Here is a 19,392-nt window from a genome sequence, read left to right as displayed (position 1 = left end):
AACAAAGCACCATAACCTAATGTACCGGATGCATCTATAAACAAATGCAGTTGATCAGATGTTAACCAACGATCTGATAAAATCAATGACTTCTCGTCAAATTCCTTAAAAAATTTTGCCATGTATTTAGATCTTGCTGAACTGATTTTGTCATTCGTATTCTATGGAAGGATTTTTTTACCCCTATTGTTAAGTCTATAAGTCTTCTGAGGAATGCCCTTCCTGGGATGACAACTGCACAAGCAAAGTTGAGTGTACCAATGATAAATTGAAGTTCCCTCAATGTAATTTTTTCCTTTTGTAACACCACAGTTATAATATTGTTGCATTTATCGAGCTTATCAATGGGAAGTCTTACTTCCATCAACTTAGTGCCTATTTCGTAACCAACAAAACTCATGACTTGGGATAGCTGGAATGTTTTTTCCTTAGAAATTGGTATGCCCATATCTTTACAAATTGCAAGAAAACGTTTTAAATTTTTCTTACACCCATCTTCGGTTTTATCGACTATCATGAAATCATCTAAAATATGCACCATGTGTAATAAGTAATTTATTTCTTGCGATCCATTCAATTGCTGAGCTAAATTTCTCAAATATTTGACAACTAGAACTACAACCCATTTGTAGATTTTTATCGTAATAGTATTTCCCCTCCCACATGAAGCCAAATAGGTTGTAATGTGATTCTGTTATGTTTATAATTCTAAATGCACTGGATATGTCGGTTTTTGCACAAAAACTTGTTCTTCCTACTGTCTTAATCAGTTCTATTGCGTCCTGAATGGAAGCATACTGTACACTGCAACTGACTTGTGGTATATTGTCATTGATTGATGAGCCTTCAGGGAAGGATAAGTGGTGGATCATTCTATATGTTTAGGCGTTTTCTTTTCTGCTATTCCCAAAGGAGATAATTGCATTTTTGTAAAAGGTTTTACATCAAGTGCCAACAAGTCTATTCGCATTAATTTCATTTTGAATTTTTTGTCTCACAATCTCCGGTTTTGTCTTTGCTGATAATAAATTATCAACTGTATTATGATTAACGGAACCTCTGAATCCAACATCGAATCCAAATTTAAAGCCGTTAACCAAATAATTGTACATTTTTATATTATACCCTTTTAACCAATATCCGAGCCTATCAACCTTGACTGGTGTATTGCTATGAAAATTATATTTAACCTCATTTTCTAGTGGGGACAGTCTTTTCTGTCTTTGGGGAAGAGGTGTCGTCTCTGTTCTTAGATACGGAGGGACCACGAAAGGGCTGGTTATTCCCACCTTGTATCTTTTTATGTTGTTACTGTTTTGTGTGAACTTGTAGGGTAGCCGAACCGGTTTTTTACATGCTGAAAATGAGTGGTTAAAAGTGCAGTTAAAACATCTGTGCTAAAACTTTGCACCCTAACCCCTTTTGAAAAGAAAAACATACTCCAACTGGCCAGCGAGTATTTCCACTTTTGTTATTGTCATTCCCAGTTTTCAGGTTTTCTTGTAGTTTAGCTCTCATATACAGTTCTAGGTGTGTACACCCCCATTGCGCTTCTCCTCTTTCTATTAGTTTCCTAAATTCTATATCATACAATTGCCAGTTCCCCCCCTTCTCGTGACATTTACAGGATTATTTCCATGTGGTGGGGAATTACGAACCCTAATTTAGGATTTTTAGTGCAAATTATAACCGTGAATTTGTTCCAGGCTGATAGCCATTGGTTTAGAGTTAATGTTTTCTTGTTCTGTTCTTCAGTAATGGACAATTCAGGGTTGTGCGCCCCATGAACCAGTTGTAATCTGTATTTTGTCTCATCATTTTCTATTAGGGCATGGAAGTTGATGTATTGTCCCGCCTAGATTTGTTGTTTAATTTTATCTGGTATGTTTCCCCCAGGTTTGAGGGAGCAAGTTACAAAGGCTGATTGACCCCCAATGATTTGTTTGTCAACGGCTAGTTGTACAGCCAGAACCTCTGGACTGACAACTACAATGTTATTGTCATTGTTTTGCTCTCCATTACCTTGTATATTTCTGTTCAGATTTTCCACATGATGTTGTACTTCAGCCTCCTGAACGTCTGAATTGCCATTATTTTTTGAAGCTATCTTGTCGAAAATTTCTCCATTCTCCTTTCCATACGGCTAGCTACCATTCTGTGACACGATTGGTTAATCCTCCATGACATCTGGGGACATAACTGGTGAATTATTTGGAGGATTTGAAGGCCCACTTGGCCTCCCAGTTAAATTTTGCTTTCTCTGGGCAGCCGTCTTCATTTTCTTAATGTCACTTGCCACTCCAAACGAGGCTTGTCTTTTGGGAGGCATTGTCTAGAATATACTAATGCAAAATTAATACGATACTTCCAATATATTATTTTTTTATTTATAATAGGCCTATTTAGTTTTATTTAATTTGTCTATTTGTTTTTCTTTGTATTTCAGCCTGATTTATATTCATGTTAATCTGTTTAAACAATTAAATCTGGAGATACTCCCTAGTTCAAATTGTTTTTGTTAGATGTAAAAAGTATTCTGCTGTAAAAAAAAATATATATATATATATATAATTTTCTATTGGTTACTCAATAATAAATTTAGTTAAGACATAAATTCTATGCATGACCTACATGTACGTTTACTATCATTGGTATAAAAGTCAAGACTGGTAATAATGTGGTGTGTAATCTGATATCAATCAAAACAGTTATATGTGGGTTTGATATGTAAATGTGTGTGTTAACGTGTATTTATATATGGTAAGTACTACTCGAAACATGATTATGCATCATAATGTTGATTGTCATTCTGTTGCGAGTATCCACCGGAAGTTTAAAAAATAATATGAAGCAGACATTACTTGTAAATGGGGACGAAGTCTGTATGAATTATTTTTTTGTAACTTAAATCAGAGACATAAAATACTATTATATGTATTATATGTCTCGATCTGCTTAAATATTTGTTAAAAAAAAGAAACGGTAATACCGTAACGTTTCCGATTTTGGTTCTGTTATTAGGATTTTTTGTTGTGACGTTATTTAAGTTATGACGTCATATGCAATGTAAACAAAGAAACGCTATCATCAGGTAAAAAATGAAAAATGAAATTGGTATTGCGTTCCTTCCTATTCATACTAGACTGATAAATATATATTTTCCTCAAAGATTCATACAAGCGAGACCGGAAGAGGGAAGTATATTGTAGAATTCTGCGCAGGTCCGGGATTTCAAAACACGAAAAAAAAAAAATTGAACGATTTTGAGTTCATTAGTACAATGAAAAATTCGGGAAATTTTCCAGATTTTTTTTTTTTATTGAATTTTCTACTGTTATTGGGGACTTCGTCCCCATATTAAAAAAAATTCAAATGCGGTTCAGATACGTGTTAATTTCCGTTTTCTGATTTAATCTCTTTGCAGGCATAGATAACTGCTCATCTTACTGACTTGTATAAATGGTATTGACCTTTTGTATTCAGATGTACTCCATCGGAATTAAATTTATCTTTGCATGAATTTTTATGTGTGGTGTCGAAGGAAAATCTTTTGTTATGATCCCAAAAGATAAATTTCGATGATTTTTCAACCTCGATTTTTATAATGTTATTTATTTTTTGTGCTTTTTCGAAATACATATTCTTGTATTCTCTATCTCTGACGCTATCTTTCATTAATCTGAAATTATCCCGTGGGAAGCGTGGCATGATGGCACATATTACCACTCGTCGCACGCCATACGTAGTTATCAGGATCGAACAAAAACTTATCATTTTATATGCCACTTCCTCAACCGACGTGTTCTCTACTACATCGTTACCACCAGCTAGTAGAACAACACAATCGGGTTTAATAAGTTTAACTATGCCCAAGTCGAACTTCATCATTTTATGAATAGTTCTTCCTCCTACGCCATGCAACTCCACATTTGAAGTTTTTGTCAAATTAAAGTCTAAATGGTGTCTATGATCGTGTCCTGCTTTCAGGTAGTTGTGAAGCCGATGGCAAATGGAATGACCTAGTATGAGTGTGTTTAAAGGCATGCTTAGATAAAAATATTTTATGAAAACGAATGTCACCAAATTTCTGTACTTGTTTCTCCTTCGGCAGCAATTTGGAAAAGAGGCTGGATATTCAAACATGTGCTTGTAGCAGTGCCCCCTTTCAATTAAAGAATTCCAAAGAGTTTCAAGTCAGATAATAACATATGTACCTACTTAACTATTTTTACATATTTCTAAAAATTTACAGAACATGATAACACAATAAAATTGAGAAAGGAAAAGGTGAATATGTCAAAGCGACAACCACCCGACCATAGAGCAGACAACAGCCGAAGGCAACCAATGGGTCTTCAATGTAGCGAGAATTCCCGCACCCGTAGGCGTCCTTCAGCTGGCCCCTAAAAATATGCATAATAGTACAGTGATAATGGACGTCATACAAAACTCCGAATTATACACAAGATACTAAAATTTAAAATCATACAAGACTAACAAAGGCCAGAGGCTCCTGACTTGGGACAGGCGCAAAATTGCGGCGGGGTTAAACATGTTTATGAGATCTCAACCCTCCCCCTAACCCTCTAGCCAATGTAGAAAAGTAAAAGAATAACAATACGCTCATTAAAATTCAGTTCAAGAGAAGTCCGAGTCCGATGTCAAAAGATGTAACAAAAGAAAATAAATAAAATTACAATAATACATAAAAAACAACAGACTACTAGCAGTTAACTGACATGCCAGCTCCAGACCTCAATTAAACTGATTGAAAGATTATGTCTTCATCATATGAATATCAGGCACAATCCCTCCCGTTAGAAGTTTAGTATCATACTATCATAATATATGAGAAGACAAAACCCGTGTCATGCCAACAACTGTTTTTTTAGCAATAAATGTGTTTAGTTCCGATGCAAAGACCCTATCAGTGAATCATTAATAAAGCCAAAATATGCAATCTTTAATGACCTGACAACAGTATCGTAACTATATCCCCTTCTAATAAGTCTATTTAAAGGTTTTGTTAGTTTCTGAGGAGAATACTAACATTTTTTAGCTTTATAAAGAATATTTCCATAAAAAATTGGATGTGAAATACCTGAACGTATAAGATGTCTGCATGTTGAGTTATATTTACGAATTATTTCCTTATACCGGTGATAAAATTTAGTAAATGTTTTGACCAGTTTGTGATATCGAAAACCCTGGTGTAATAATTTTTCAGTAATACATACATTTCTCTCGCTAAAATCTAATACGTTGTTACATACACGAGCGAATCGTGCAAGTTGAGATATATAAACACCATAAGATGGTGACAAGGGAACATCACCATCTAAAAATGGATAATTAACAATAGGAAATGAAAAATCATCTCTTTTATCATAAATTTTTGTATTAAGCTTACCGTTTATGATATAGATATCAAAATCGAGGAAAGGGCAGTGGTCATTGTTATCGGTAGCTTTATTCAAAGTAAGTTCTACAGAATAACTTTCTTTAGTAAACATACCGAAGTCGTCATTATTGAGAGCCAATATATCATCCAAATATCTAAAAGTATTGTTAAATTTTTGTATCAAATGTTGTTTTGATGGGTCTTTGCTAATTTTATTCATAAATTGTAACTCATAACAATACAAAAACAGGTCCGCAATAAGTGGTGCACAATTAATTCCCATTGGAATTCCAATAACTTGAAGATATACGGAATCTCCAAAGCGAACAAAAATGTTATCAAGTAAAAACTCAAGCGCATAAATACTAGTAGTATCAAAGCATGTCCGATTGACATAGTTCTTTTGTTTATTGCTACTAAAAAATGATCTAAAAGAGTTTGAACATATGTACTCGCATTCCGACTTTTTAAATGCCCAGTTAATTAGGGATGTGATTTTTTTCTTAATAAGAATATGAGGCAAAGTGGTATATAGGGTAGAAAAATCAAAACTTTGAACAGATTCAAAATCACCAATATATGCATGCAATTTATCAAGTACTTACAACGAGTTTTTGACACTCCAAAAGTAATTAATTCCACTATTTTCAACGACCTTATTTGAACAATTTATTATCAGGTTTTTTATTGTACCAAGTGTACTAGTAAGTAAAACAGACAATTTAGTAGTTGAACAATGGCTAGAAGATGAAACAAATCTATATTTGTAAGGTTTTGTGTGCAGCTTCGGAAGCCAGTACATAGTTGGGATACAATTAAAATTTACAGTCTTTATTTGTGCCATAAAGTCACCTATGCTGCACATAAGTGTATTTAATGAATTGTTTTCTCTTAGATGATAAATTTCATACGTTTAGATATACACACAGTTAGATATGTTCCTGTAAAGTTGTATTATATTATACTGTAAAGTCATAAGGCACATTATTAATACAATATTGACAAACAAATTGTTGATAATGTGTATATTTACTTTAATATAAACAGGACTTAACAGATTAGAAATGGAGCAATCTCCTTCTGACAAACACATTAGAAGACTAGCATCAAATTTAGAAACTGAAAGTTGTCGACAATTATTAGTTATGCTTGGATTAGAAGTAAGAGTCTGGGAGGAAGTAGAGGATCAGTTCAATTCTCCCGCTATTCACGAAAACGACTTCAAATTTACAGTTATGATGAAATGGAAGCAGCGAACAATAGATTCGTCTTTCAGGATCATCGAAGATGCGTTTGCTGCAATTAACCTTGACAAGCATTTACTTTGTGAGGTATATCGCTATATATTGATTAGATAGTAGGCTTAATATATTAAGGCAACTGTTAAAATACCGCTGTTCAATAGGCATAAATCAATTAAGCGAAAAGAAATCTGTGTTACAAACTAAAACTGAGGGGAACACATCAATTATAAGAGGAAAACAACGAAACAACAGATAAACACTGAACTACAACTAAATAAAACCACAGCATACGTAGACACTGACTTTTTTTTTTATAACAACTAACATATTCCTGACTTAGTACAGGGGATTTTCAGATACATAGTGGGTTGAATCTGGTTGTATGGCTTCGAGTTAATAACAATTACATACAATAACAAGGTCTCACTATTTGATATATTTATAAACATTTATTCCTGAACTATAACCAAGACATAGACATGTGTCAGCATTATTATACATGTATTCAACAATCGCGATTAAATTAATTGATCCTGTATGAAAAGCAAGAGACGCTTACCCTCTCGACACACCCGTATTTCTTCAAAAATGACTAATTTGGAAGTTCATTGAAATTTTGTTTGAACATTTTAACGAATCATATATTATGTTTAATTCTTTAAATACTCGCTAAATTGCAGACCTGTTAGTGACCTTCTGCGGTTGTCTATTCTATGGTCGGTTTGTTGTCTCTTTGACACATTCCCCATTTCCATTCTCAATTTTATTAAATAGTTTGTCAGTTGTTTCTATTACTGCTAACAGTATCTATCGGTATTTTGTTAGATGTGTAAAGATGAAATTAATTCAAAATTAATGTTTATCACTTTGACTTTCATTCGATGATATATTTACTTCATTAATCATTTCATAACTTTAGAAACGAACCATTTTTTGAAAATTGTGTTAGTTGGTGACTTTGTCATATTTACTATCCAATAAAACCTTTTTTTTTTCTTTGGCATCTTTGTTAGATTAATTCTTAGTCGGAAAATGCATGTACCAAGTTAGGAATATGACTATTGTTTTTCAGTTGTTCCATACCTAATAACGTTTCATTTTGTCAGTTATTATGGATTTACCTTATTGAATATACACATGAATACAATATTTTTGTTATACATGTTTTTATAATATGTCCGTACCGTAGTACTGAGCTACATGACCAAACAGGACCTAAAAGTAACAGCCAAATCCATCTAAGGTTAACTTTGTCTGAGAAAGTTGAAACATTGGTTCTTGATGATTTAAAACTTTATAAGCGAACTGTGCATAGTTCTATCATTATGTGCGAAAAGTAATCTGAAAATAATTGCTTACGTTTATATCTAATTGATTCATTAAAAACTTAAAATTAAGCATACCGATGTAATAAGCGTTAGCGCTTATTTGAAGTAAACAGAGAATACACTTTATACAATTACCGCAATTATATAAAGTCAAATTCTTATTTACAATTTCAGATATTTAGGGATGTAGATGTTGACGACATACTTAAAAGGTTTAGTAAGTAAAAATTGTAATTTTCATGATAACATTAACGGTACCAATTTTCCTGCACCAGATGCGCATTTCGACAATACATGTCTCTTCAGTGATGATATTGGTCAATGGTTATCAAAGGTACCAGGATTATAATTTAGTACGCCAGACGCGCGTTTCGTCTACACAAGACTCATCAGTGACGATCATATCAAAATATTTATTAAGCCAAACAAGTAAAAAGTTGAAGGGCATTGAGGATCCAAAATTCCAAATAGTTGTGCCAAATACGGCTCAGGTAATCAATGCCTGGGATAAGAAAATCCTTAGTTTTTCGAAAAATTCTAAGTTTTGTAACAGGAAATTTGTAAAATGACCACATTATTGATATTCATGTCAACACCGAAGTGTTGACTACTGGGCTGGTGATACCCTCGGGGACGAAACGTCCACTAGCAGTTGCATCGACCCAGTGTTGTAAATAGTTATCAAAGGTACCAGGGTTATAATGTAGTACGCCAGACGCGCGTTTCATCTACACAAGAGTCATCAGTGACGCTCATATCAAAATGTGTATTAAGCCAAACAAGTGAAAAGTTGAGCATTGAGGATCCAAAATTCCAAATAGTTGTGCCAAATACGGATAAGGTAATCTATTCCTGGGATAAGAAAATCCTTAGTTTTTCGAAAAATTCAAAGTTTTGTAACAGGAAATATGTAAAAATGACCACATTATTGATATTCATGTCAGCACCGAAGTGTTGACTACTGGGCTGGTGATACCCTCGAGGACGAAACGTCCACCAGTAGTGGCATCGACCCAGAGGTGTAAATAGTTATCAAAGGTACCAGGATTCTAATTTAGTACGCCAGACGCGCGTTTCGTCTACACAAGACTCATCAGTGACGCTCATATCAAAATATTTATTAAGCCAAACAAGTCAAAAGTTGAAGAGCATTGAGGATCCAAAATTCCAAATAGTTGTGCCAAATACGGCTCAGGTAATCTATGCCTGGGATAAGAAAATCCTTAGTTTTTCGAAAAATTCAAAGTTTTGTAACAGGAAATATGTAAAAATGACCACATTATTGATATTCATGTCAACACCGAAGTGTTGACTACTTGGCTGGTGATACCCTCGGGGACGTAACGTCCACCAACAGTGGCATCGACCCAGTGGTGTAAATAGTTATCAAAGGTACCAGGATTCTAATTTAGTACGCCAGACGCGCGTTTCGTCTACACAAGACTCATCAGTGACGCTCATATCAAAATATTTATTAAGCCAAACAAGTAAAAAGTTGAAGAGCATTGAGGATTCAAAATTCCAAATAGTTGTGCCAAATACGGCTCAGGTAATCTATGCCTGGGATAAGAAAATTCTTAGTTTTTCGAAAAATTCAAAGTTTTGTAACAGGAAATATGTAAAAATGACCACATTATTGATATTCATGTCAAAATATTTGAAATCCAAAGCTTATATAAAAGATGAAGAGCAGTATAATCCAACAGGTCCAAAAAGTATAGCCAAATCCGTGAAAGGAATCAGAGCTTTGCATGAGGGAGATACATTCCTTAATTTATAATAATTTCTAACATTTTGTAACACAAAATTTTTTTTTTAATAACACAAAACAAATCCGTATTTTCATGGCAGTACCGAAGTACTGGCTACTGGGCTGGTGATACCCTCGGGGACTTAAAGTCCACCAGCAGAGGCATCAGCCCAGTGGTAGTAATGTAACGTTTCCGCTCGGTGTTGCTATAGCGTTTTCGTTACCCTGAAGTGAAACTCTGACCCACTGGCAAAACTAGACAATCCGCCAAACAAACTAATACTCGACAATAGATACTATTTCAAATGACCTCTCCCTTGGGTCATCTCAACCCCGTAATCCAATTGGTATGTTTAAAGATGCGTTGTTTCAGAAGACAGAAATAAATAATTCGTTTAAAATTAATGATTTAACGAAGTGTTACTATGATCAGTTATAGATTATGTAATTCAGACAATTTCAATATTGTATCTCTTTTTACATTAGATCAACACAATAAATAACACTTAGTATGCAAGCTAGTGAGTACTCTGGTCAAGTTCTATATACACATGTATTTAATAAACAATCTTATTAACAAGTAATTATAGAAATCTCTATAATTATATAAGTTATGTCGACTTTTCACTCCAATTTACCACTACTATATTACTATATATACTAACTATTCTCAAATGTATAAGTTGCGACTCCGGGTAATACTGTACTTTTTGTGAATATTCGACTTCGTTATATATATGCTGCAAATGTTTGCACCTGTCCTAAGTCAGGAATCTGATGTACAGCAGTTGTCGTTTGTTTATGTAATATATACGTGTTTCTCGTTTCTCGTTTTGTTTATATAGATTAGACAGTTGGTTTTCCCGTTTGAATGGTTTTACACTAGTAATTTTGGGGCCCTTTATAGCTTGTTGTTCGGTGTGAGCCAAGGCTCCGTGTTGAAGGCCGTACTTTAACCTATAATGGTTTAATTTTTAAATTGTTATTTAGATGGAGAGTTGTCTCATTGGCACTCACACCACATCTTCCTACATCTAAAGAATCGTTAATAATAACAGTTTCTTTACTATTGGTAAATCAAGTAAATAATACAAGAATAACTTTAACTGTTTCCTTCTTTGAAGAAAAACTATATTGGCGTCTTATTTGAATAGCGACTTTAAGACTCGAGACTGCGTCGTCGAGTCTGTATAAAATATGGAATAATTAATATTTCTGACTTTTCTGTACTTTTCAGTATATACTATTTGTCATATTACACTGAATATGTGCGGTCATGCTACATGTTAGATATCTGACATGATTTTTTGAAAGAACGCCAATGGAGACATAGAGATTGCAACACCACTGTCTCTATCATTGAAAATATTTATTGTCTGCCTAGACTCCCCTGGCCTGGTTGACAATGTTTTACCAATTAATGATAAATTTTGGTAGAAACAACTGTATATATTAGTGAATTAATATTTCTGCGATAGGTCAATAAAGTTATATTATATTAATCAAAAGAAACGTTGCTGGACATATTATATAGACACCTGTCTGTCTATTAGGTTATGTTCATTTTAAGCTCACCTGGCCCAAAGGACCATGTGAGCTTTTCTCATCACTTGGCGTCCGGCGTCGTCGTCCCGCGTCGTCGTTAACTTTTACAAAAATCATCTCCTCTGACACTACCGGGCCAAATTAAACCAAACTTGGCCACAATCATCATTGGGGTATCTAGTTTATAAATGTGTGGCGTGACCCGCCAAACCAACCAAGACTGTAAACAGCAATAATGTTCAGCAAAGTAAGCAAAGTAAGATTTACAAATAAGTCAACATGACCTAAATGGTTAGTTGACCTCTTTAGGAGTTATTGCCCTTTATAGTCAATTTTTAGCCATTTTTTATAAATCTCAATGATCTTTTACAACAATCTTCCCCTCTGAAACTACTGAACCAATTCGAACCAAACTTCATCTGATTGATTCCTAGGGTATCTAAAATAAAGTTTGTGTTTTAATTCCCATTTAATCAAAAAACATGGCAGCCATGGCTAAAAATAGAACATAGGGGTAAAATGTAGTTTTTGGCTTATAACTCAATAACCAAAGCATTTAGAGCAAATCTGACATGGGGTAAAATTGTTTATCAGGTCAACATCTACCTGCCCTGAAATTTTCAGATGAATTGGACAACCCATTGTTGGGTTGCTGCCCCTGAATGGGTAATTTTAGGGAAATTTTGCTGTTTTTGGTTATTATCTTTAATATTATTATAGATAGAGATAAACTGTAAACAGCAATAATGTTCAGCAAAGTAAGATTTACAAATAAGTTAACATGAGCAAAATGGTCAGTTGACCCCTTTAGGAGTTATCGCCCTTTAATGTCAATTTTTAACCATTTTCGTAAATTTTATATATATTTTACAAAAATCTTCTCCTCTGAAACTGCTTGGCCAAAATAATCCAAACTTGACCACAATCATCATTGGGGTATATAGTTTAAAAAATGTGTGGCGTGACCCGCCAAACCAATCAAAATGGCCACCATTGCTAAAAATAGAACATAGGGGCAAAAGGCAGTTTTTGGCTTATAACTCAAAAACCAAAGCATTTAGAGCAAATCTGACATGGGGTAAAATTGTTTATCAGATCAAAATATATCTGCCCTGAAATTTTCAGATGACTCGGACAATTTGTTGTAGGGTTGCTGTTCCTGCATTGATAATTTTAAGAAAATTTTGCTGTTTTTGGTTATTACTTTGAATATTATTATAGATAGAGATAAACTGTAAACAGCAATAATGTTCAGAAAAGTAAGATTTACAAATAAGTCAACATGACCAAAATGGTCAGTTGACCCCTTTAGAAGTTATTGCCCTTTAAAATCAATTTTTAACCATTTTCGTAAATTTTATATATCTTTTACAAAAATCTTCTCTGAAACTGCTTGCCCAAATTAATCTCAACTTGACCACAATCATCATTGGGGTATCTTGTTAAAAAAATGTGTGACGTGACCCGCCAAACCAACCAAGATGGCCACCATGGCTAAAAATAGAACATAGGGGTAAAACGCAGTTTTTGGCTTATAACTCAAAAACCAAAGCATTGAAAGCAAATCTGACATGGGGTACAATTGTTTATCAGGTCCAGATCTATCTGCCCTGAAATTTTCAGATGAATCGGACAACCCGTTGTTGGATTGCTGCCCCTGAATGGGTAATTTTAGGGAAATTTTGCTGTTTTTGGTTATTATCTTGAATATTATTACAGATAGAGATAAACTGTAAACAGCAATAATGTTCAGAAAAGTAAGATTTACAAATAAGTTAACATGAGCAAAATGGTCAGTTGACCCCTTTAGGAGTTATCGCCCTTTCATGTCAATTTTTAACCATTTTCGTAAATTTTATATATATTTTACAAAAATCTTCTCCTCTGAAACTGCTTGGCCAAAATAATCCAAACTTGACCACAATCATCATTGGGGTATATAGTTTTAAAAATGTGTGGCGTGACCCGCCAAACCAATCAAAATGGCCGCCATTGCTAAAAATAGAACATAGGGGCAAAAGGCAGTTTTTGGCTTATAACTCAAAAACCAAAGCATTTAGAGCAAATCTGACATGGGGTAAAATTGTTTATCAGATCAAAATCTATCTGCCCTGAAATTTTCAGATGAATCGGACAATTTGTTGTAGGGTTGCTGTTCCTGCATTGATAATTTTAAGAAAATTTTGCTGTTTTTGGTTATTACTTTGAATATTATTATAGATAGAGATAAACTGTAAACAGCAATAATGTTCAGAAAAGTAAGATTTACAAATAAGTCAACATGACCAAAATGGTCAGTTGACCCCTTTAGAAGTTATTGCCCTTTAAAATCAATTTTTAACCATTTTCGTAAATTTTATATCTTTTACAAAAATCTTCCCTGAAACTGCTTGCCCAAATTAATCTCAACTTGACCACAATCATCATTGGGGTATCTTGTTAAAAAAATGTGTGACGTGACCCGCCAAACCAACCAAGATGGCCACCATGGCTAAAAATAGAACATAGGGGTAAAACGCAGTTTTTGGCTTATAACTCAAAAACCAAAGCATTGAAAGCAAATCTGACATGGGGTACAATTGTTTATCAGGTCCAGATCTATCTGCCCTGAAATTTTCAGATGAATCGGACAACCCGTTGTTGGATTGCTGCCCCTGAATTGGTAATTTTAAGGAAATTTTACTGTTTTGGGTTATTATCTTGAATATTATTACAGATAGAGATAAACTGTAAACAGCAATAATGTTCAGCAAAGTAAGATTTACAAATAAGTCAACATGACCGAAATGGTCAATTGCCCACCTAAGGAGTTATTGTTCTTTATGGTCAATTTTTAACAATTTTCATAAAATTTGTAAATTTTTACTAACACTTTCCACTGAAACTACTGGGCCAAGTTCATTATAGAAAGAGATAATTGTTAGCAGCAAGAATGTTCAGTAAAGTAAGATGCAGAAACACATCACCATCACCAAAACACAATTTTGTCATGAATCCATCTGCTTCCTTTGTTTAATATCCACATAGACGGTAAGACCAAGGTGAGCGACACAGGCTCTTTAGAGCCTCTAGTTTAATGACCTGCCTATTTATTTCTGAAACAATTGCAATAGGACTATACTGAATATGCCAATATAAGATTCACACATTTTAAAGCAATTATGATCTAAGCACAATTTTAATGTTTAACATAAGCCAGTCAATTTTGCTAAAAAGTGACCTCATGACGTTTTTTAAACATGACCCCAAAATCGATGTACATAACATCATTGGAAATGGCATATGTCAGTGAACAGTGAGCAAAGATTATGCTGACTAAGAAGTCGGCCAGACTGTAAGTAATGACTAATCGTTTCAAGAATTGTTTAGTAGAAACTTTGAAAATCTTAAAGACAATTCTCACTTTCCCCCTATTTGATATCATCTTTCCGTGGTAAAAGGATGAAACTGAAATTTGATTTGATTTTTACTTCCCCTTATTTCAGGAAAAATCTGAATCGATAAATCCTAAATCAGCACTTTTAGCCCAGGTATGACATCAAAGTTGTGAACAAGACATGCTGACATGTTGTTTTGATTTCCTGTTGAAGCACCTGGTCTTTTTTCGGTACGAACCCTTGTGACTTTAATCATTTTCAATCCTATTTTTATACTTTCGAAAATAGCAAATTGCATTAGAGTATCAACAAACGTAAAAGAACTAGTTTATTGATGAGTAAACGTTGGAACCCGTAAAAAACCAGTAGTCTTTGTGTGAACAGTATTTATTTGTCCATGACATAGCCGAAACGTGACCAGGTCTATATATTCGAAGCAACAGTTATATTTCAGGTTTAAACATATGACATTTGACTACTGTAGAATGGGAAATTGATCATAAATAATCTGAAATCTGTGATTTGCATAGATTTTCAATGCAAACATTTACCATACTCTGGATTCATTTATTTTCGTTGGTACCATTTTTTAGTGGATTGAGGTAAACTTGCATATTCGTCAATATTTAATTTCGTGGTTTTGCGAGTCAGCAGACATTCCTTTAGAAAATTAATAATGGAACATTTAAATTCATGATTCCCCTGTACCCACGAAATCCAAGAAAATTAGTATCCAACAAATATTAACGATTTCACAGTCCACTGTAGACCTCCTCGTCTTTGTGGCATCTTTAATTCGAAGATTAGAATCAATGATTGAATCTTGGAAAAACACATTTAGCTAAGTCGAAACAGTTAAATACAGCATAGCATATTAATCCTCATTGTAAAGGAAACTCAAAGTTTAAAAATATTGCGTAGAAAATGTGGAAATTATAACTCAGGGCGACTACTAGATTAATTGTTACAGTGAAAAGCCCTTCATCGATGTTAAATTTTACAATTCAAGCGTATTTTTTAAAAATCTGTGTGAAGTTATCTTTAAAGCTTATTCTTACTTCTCTAGGTATTCAAGAAAATACGACGAACACAGTACCATCGAACTATACATTGCAGAATTTGTCTACCCATATTATTGGAAATAGTGGTATGCAACTTGGTATAGAACTCGGATTGGACAGCACTGTGATCCAGGGAATTCAATACGAACACAAAGGAAAATTAGTGCAACAGAACAAAGTCATACTGCAATTTTGGAGTCAAACAAAATTTCCTAAACCAACAGTAAAAGACCTTATCAAGGCTTTACATAGAATTGGGAAAATAGGTTGCCTGAAGAACATATCATTCTAAGGAATAGAAGATAATACAAAGAACAGTAATCTTCTCTTTGAACTTTAAATACATTAATGTTTATCCATGTTTATAGTGAGACAATGTCCACTTGATGATATGTCAGAATATTTACATGAAAACATGAACTAGTTGCCAATCAATTGTTTCAAAGATTATTACCCTGGCAAATAGTTTTAAAACCATACCTTTCGAACATTTTTCATGCTTATTTTTCATTGAATAACAGTGATGTGTTTGACTATTATGTTGCTTGGACTTTATCGAATTGTAAGGTTAAACAAAAGACAAAACGATTAAATTATAGAAATAAAAATTGTAGGCAATAGTCGTTACCCACGATCAAATCATTTATTGATTATAATTATTTTTTTTAAATGTATCCGAACATTACTTAAACATATTGGGAACCTGAATCATCGTTTAAATGATCTTGTTAGAAAGGGCCATTTTCTATAAATAAAAAAAAACTAATTCTTCTTGTGGAATCTTCCTATAATTTGTTTTTACAAATTACCTCGCCCAGTTTAAGGTCTTCCATCTGTGTCAACATCGAGCATACAATCAAAATATGAAGGAGATCTTTTAGTTGCGGTATTATCCTAAATCCCAGGCACACATTGATATATGAGATGCTAGTTTCGTTTAAATGTAGCTTATTAAGTGACAGGGCAACCTTTTTATAGCTGAAAGTAAAATAAACTCGTTTGCTTAATAACCTGTTGTTGGGTTTTTTCCGAATGTTTTGAATAAACAAGTCGGTCAGTTCGGGCGCGTTATTTGTATTTGTTATACCGAACAAACAAAAATCAAAAATAAATATGCATATACTACTTGTCAACATAACACATATATGGTATAGGTGGTTTTCCCGGAATTTGTGGGTACTTTGGTTGACGATATATATTCTTATGTAAGTAGGACATTTGTAGGACACGGATCTCTAGGGTTTTTTTTTTATTGTTAAAGATAAAATATTTACAAATAATATTAAGACAAATAAATATCTTCTGATACATCGTATTTATACTAGTATATGCATATTTAATTTTAAATTGTGTTTTTTTTCGGTATAACAAAGTTATGTGAGGAATAACAAGTTTGCTTTAACTTGAAAACCAACTCTTGCTCTTTGCTTCGCATCGAACATTTGTTGGTATAAAGTAAAATAACATTAAATCAAAATTTGAAACACATCAAACGAATGGATAACAATTGTCATATTCCTGACTTGCTACAGACATTTTCTTAATTAGAAAATGGTTGATTAAACCTGGTTTTATAGCTAGCTAAACCTCTCGAGTGTATGACAGTCAAATAAAATCCATTTAACTTGACAACGATGTGTGAGACATAATACGTAAAAATGTCAAAAATAGGGGTACCGCAGTAAACATCCTGTTACAATCTTAATCACTGTGAAACATAAACAAAATAGTTCAACAGAGAAACAAAAAAAGGCATATAGGCATGCACATAAGCCAAAACTAAAGACAAAAATTCAAACATTTATCATAGCGCAATTATTAGAAATATGAGGCCTTTTTGAATGGGGATTTCTCTCCAATATTTAAATAAATAAATAACAATGACACAATCAGCAACAAATCAAAATGGTTTTTTTTCTAGCTTGTAGTATAAAGACAATAATAGTGTATTGACTTGACATATCAACAATATAAGGAATCGGCCCGAAACCAGGAAAAAGCTCGGCAAAGCCTCATCCTTATATCGTTGATATGTCAAGTTAATACACTTTCATTTTCTATTTCAAGACCATCGTGTTTTATTAGTGAAGTTGGTGCGGAATATTTATCAACAAGGTCTTCCGAAGATTTTGTTTTTAAATATGAAAAGACGTTCTTTGACAGACCACTTGTTCGTCAACTTCTGCTCACTGTTGACGTTTTACAAAGTCTGAGTAGCAGCTGCAAGCTCTGGAATACCGTATCAGTTAGTGAAGTTTGTATATAACTACTAAGGTGGGGGAACTCGTCTCGTTTGTCATAGTTCTGGAAGATATATTAATGGAACCCAATCAGAAAAGTATCGATTGTTAATGGAAAGAACATCATCAATATATCTGAATGTGAAATTAAATGAAGAGGCTTCTTTGGTCTTATTTTTTTGACACGTGGATGAAGGAACTCACATGAAAAAAAGAGATCGGCAAGAAGAGGCTTATAGTTTGTTCCCAAAAGCATTCCGAGAATTTGTTGAAAAAGTCTACCTCCAGTCATAAATATGTTGTAAATAAGAAACTCCAGCAAACAGTTTACTTGTTCCTCTGTGTACCATGTTTTATTTTTTTGTTCCCTATTAACAAAATATGCCGTATGGTATCCCAAAGTAATATCTCTATAGCGTATGTCACCGTTTCAATTTAACAATGGAACGGTAAAAAAATCAAAAGATTTGTTAGTACTAATTTCAGAGAATGAAGTACCACAACACAAGAACAATCTGAAAATGATATGGAAATGGTTTAACTCTACAGATTGATACAAAGAAAAAGACCCCACCTAACTTGAAAAAAGAAAAAACATACAACCGAAATCCGAGAACTACTGGTTACTAAACCGTGTTTAAAGCCAAACAATTGATAAATAAATAATTACCACTCTAAATAGATTATCAATCATAACACATTCATCGGATTTAGTGTCAATACGTTATAAAAACTCAACTTAGAGGATCGTGATTTATATACAACATAATACGTTACAGCATCGTTTAAATTGAGATATAATACCCCGTTTTACTGTGAACTCTATAGGTTCAGGCAAAATCCTTAATAAGAATGTTTGATCTAATAATGAGTTTTAGTAAATTGTGTAAAGAAAACTCCCGACTTGATATATTACCAGCTACACATAGAATATACAATTCTGTGATGATGAATAAAATATAAAAATCTGAAATTCTAATTCCAGCACTAGCTGAATTTATATATTCTTTAAGAGTCCCTTTCAAAAAACTGCTGCCATTTTTGTTGTCCTAACATTTCTACGCATTATAATCATTAATTCTTCAAAACAAAAGGCACGAAATTCATTAAATTTAATGTTCATTTATGATAAACGTCACCTCAGACACAGGCATAAGAAATATATACTCTCTAAGCAGGGACCATGGAACATTCACGTCCAAAATAGATATTTAACAAATTGGAACCTAAAACCGCCTCTTTTGTCGTAAATATTTGATAATAGTTTCCAGTGAGAAACTAATATATCAGAATTTAGAAAAGTACAATTATTGATGTGTATAGTAGCTGTATATTATATTTTCTATTGTTTATATTATAAACTGATCAAGTTTATATTCACGCATCGTTGTAAACATAATGGAATCTGATGAGACTGTCATACAAGTGAGAGGTTTAGTGCTATAA

General features: G+C 33.4%; 1 protein-coding gene across 1 annotated transcript in view; it reads left to right on the top strand.

Annotated features, from left to right (window-relative positions):
- Positions 1-16,201, top strand: part of LOC134700137 (uncharacterized) — a 93,781-nt gene extending 77,580 nt beyond the window's left edge. The window contains exons 7-9 of the mRNA XM_063561536.1: positions 6,449-6,732; positions 8,148-8,190; positions 15,712-16,201. Of these exons, the coding sequence (XP_063417606.1) occupies positions 6,449-6,732; positions 8,148-8,190; positions 15,712-15,998 (614 nt within the window). The 3' untranslated portion in view covers positions 15,999-16,201. The remainder of the gene's footprint in view (positions 1-6,448; positions 6,733-8,147; positions 8,191-15,711) is intronic.
- Positions 16,202-19,392: the final 3,191 nt, after the last annotated feature.

Source organism: Mytilus trossulus, chromosome 1 (genome assembly GCF_036588685.1).
Source record: "Mytilus trossulus isolate FHL-02 chromosome 1, PNRI_Mtr1.1.1.hap1, whole genome shotgun sequence".
Classification (NCBI taxonomy): domain Eukaryota; kingdom Metazoa; phylum Mollusca; class Bivalvia; order Mytilida; family Mytilidae; genus Mytilus; species Mytilus trossulus.
This window is presented reverse-complemented; position numbering and strand designations above follow the sequence as displayed.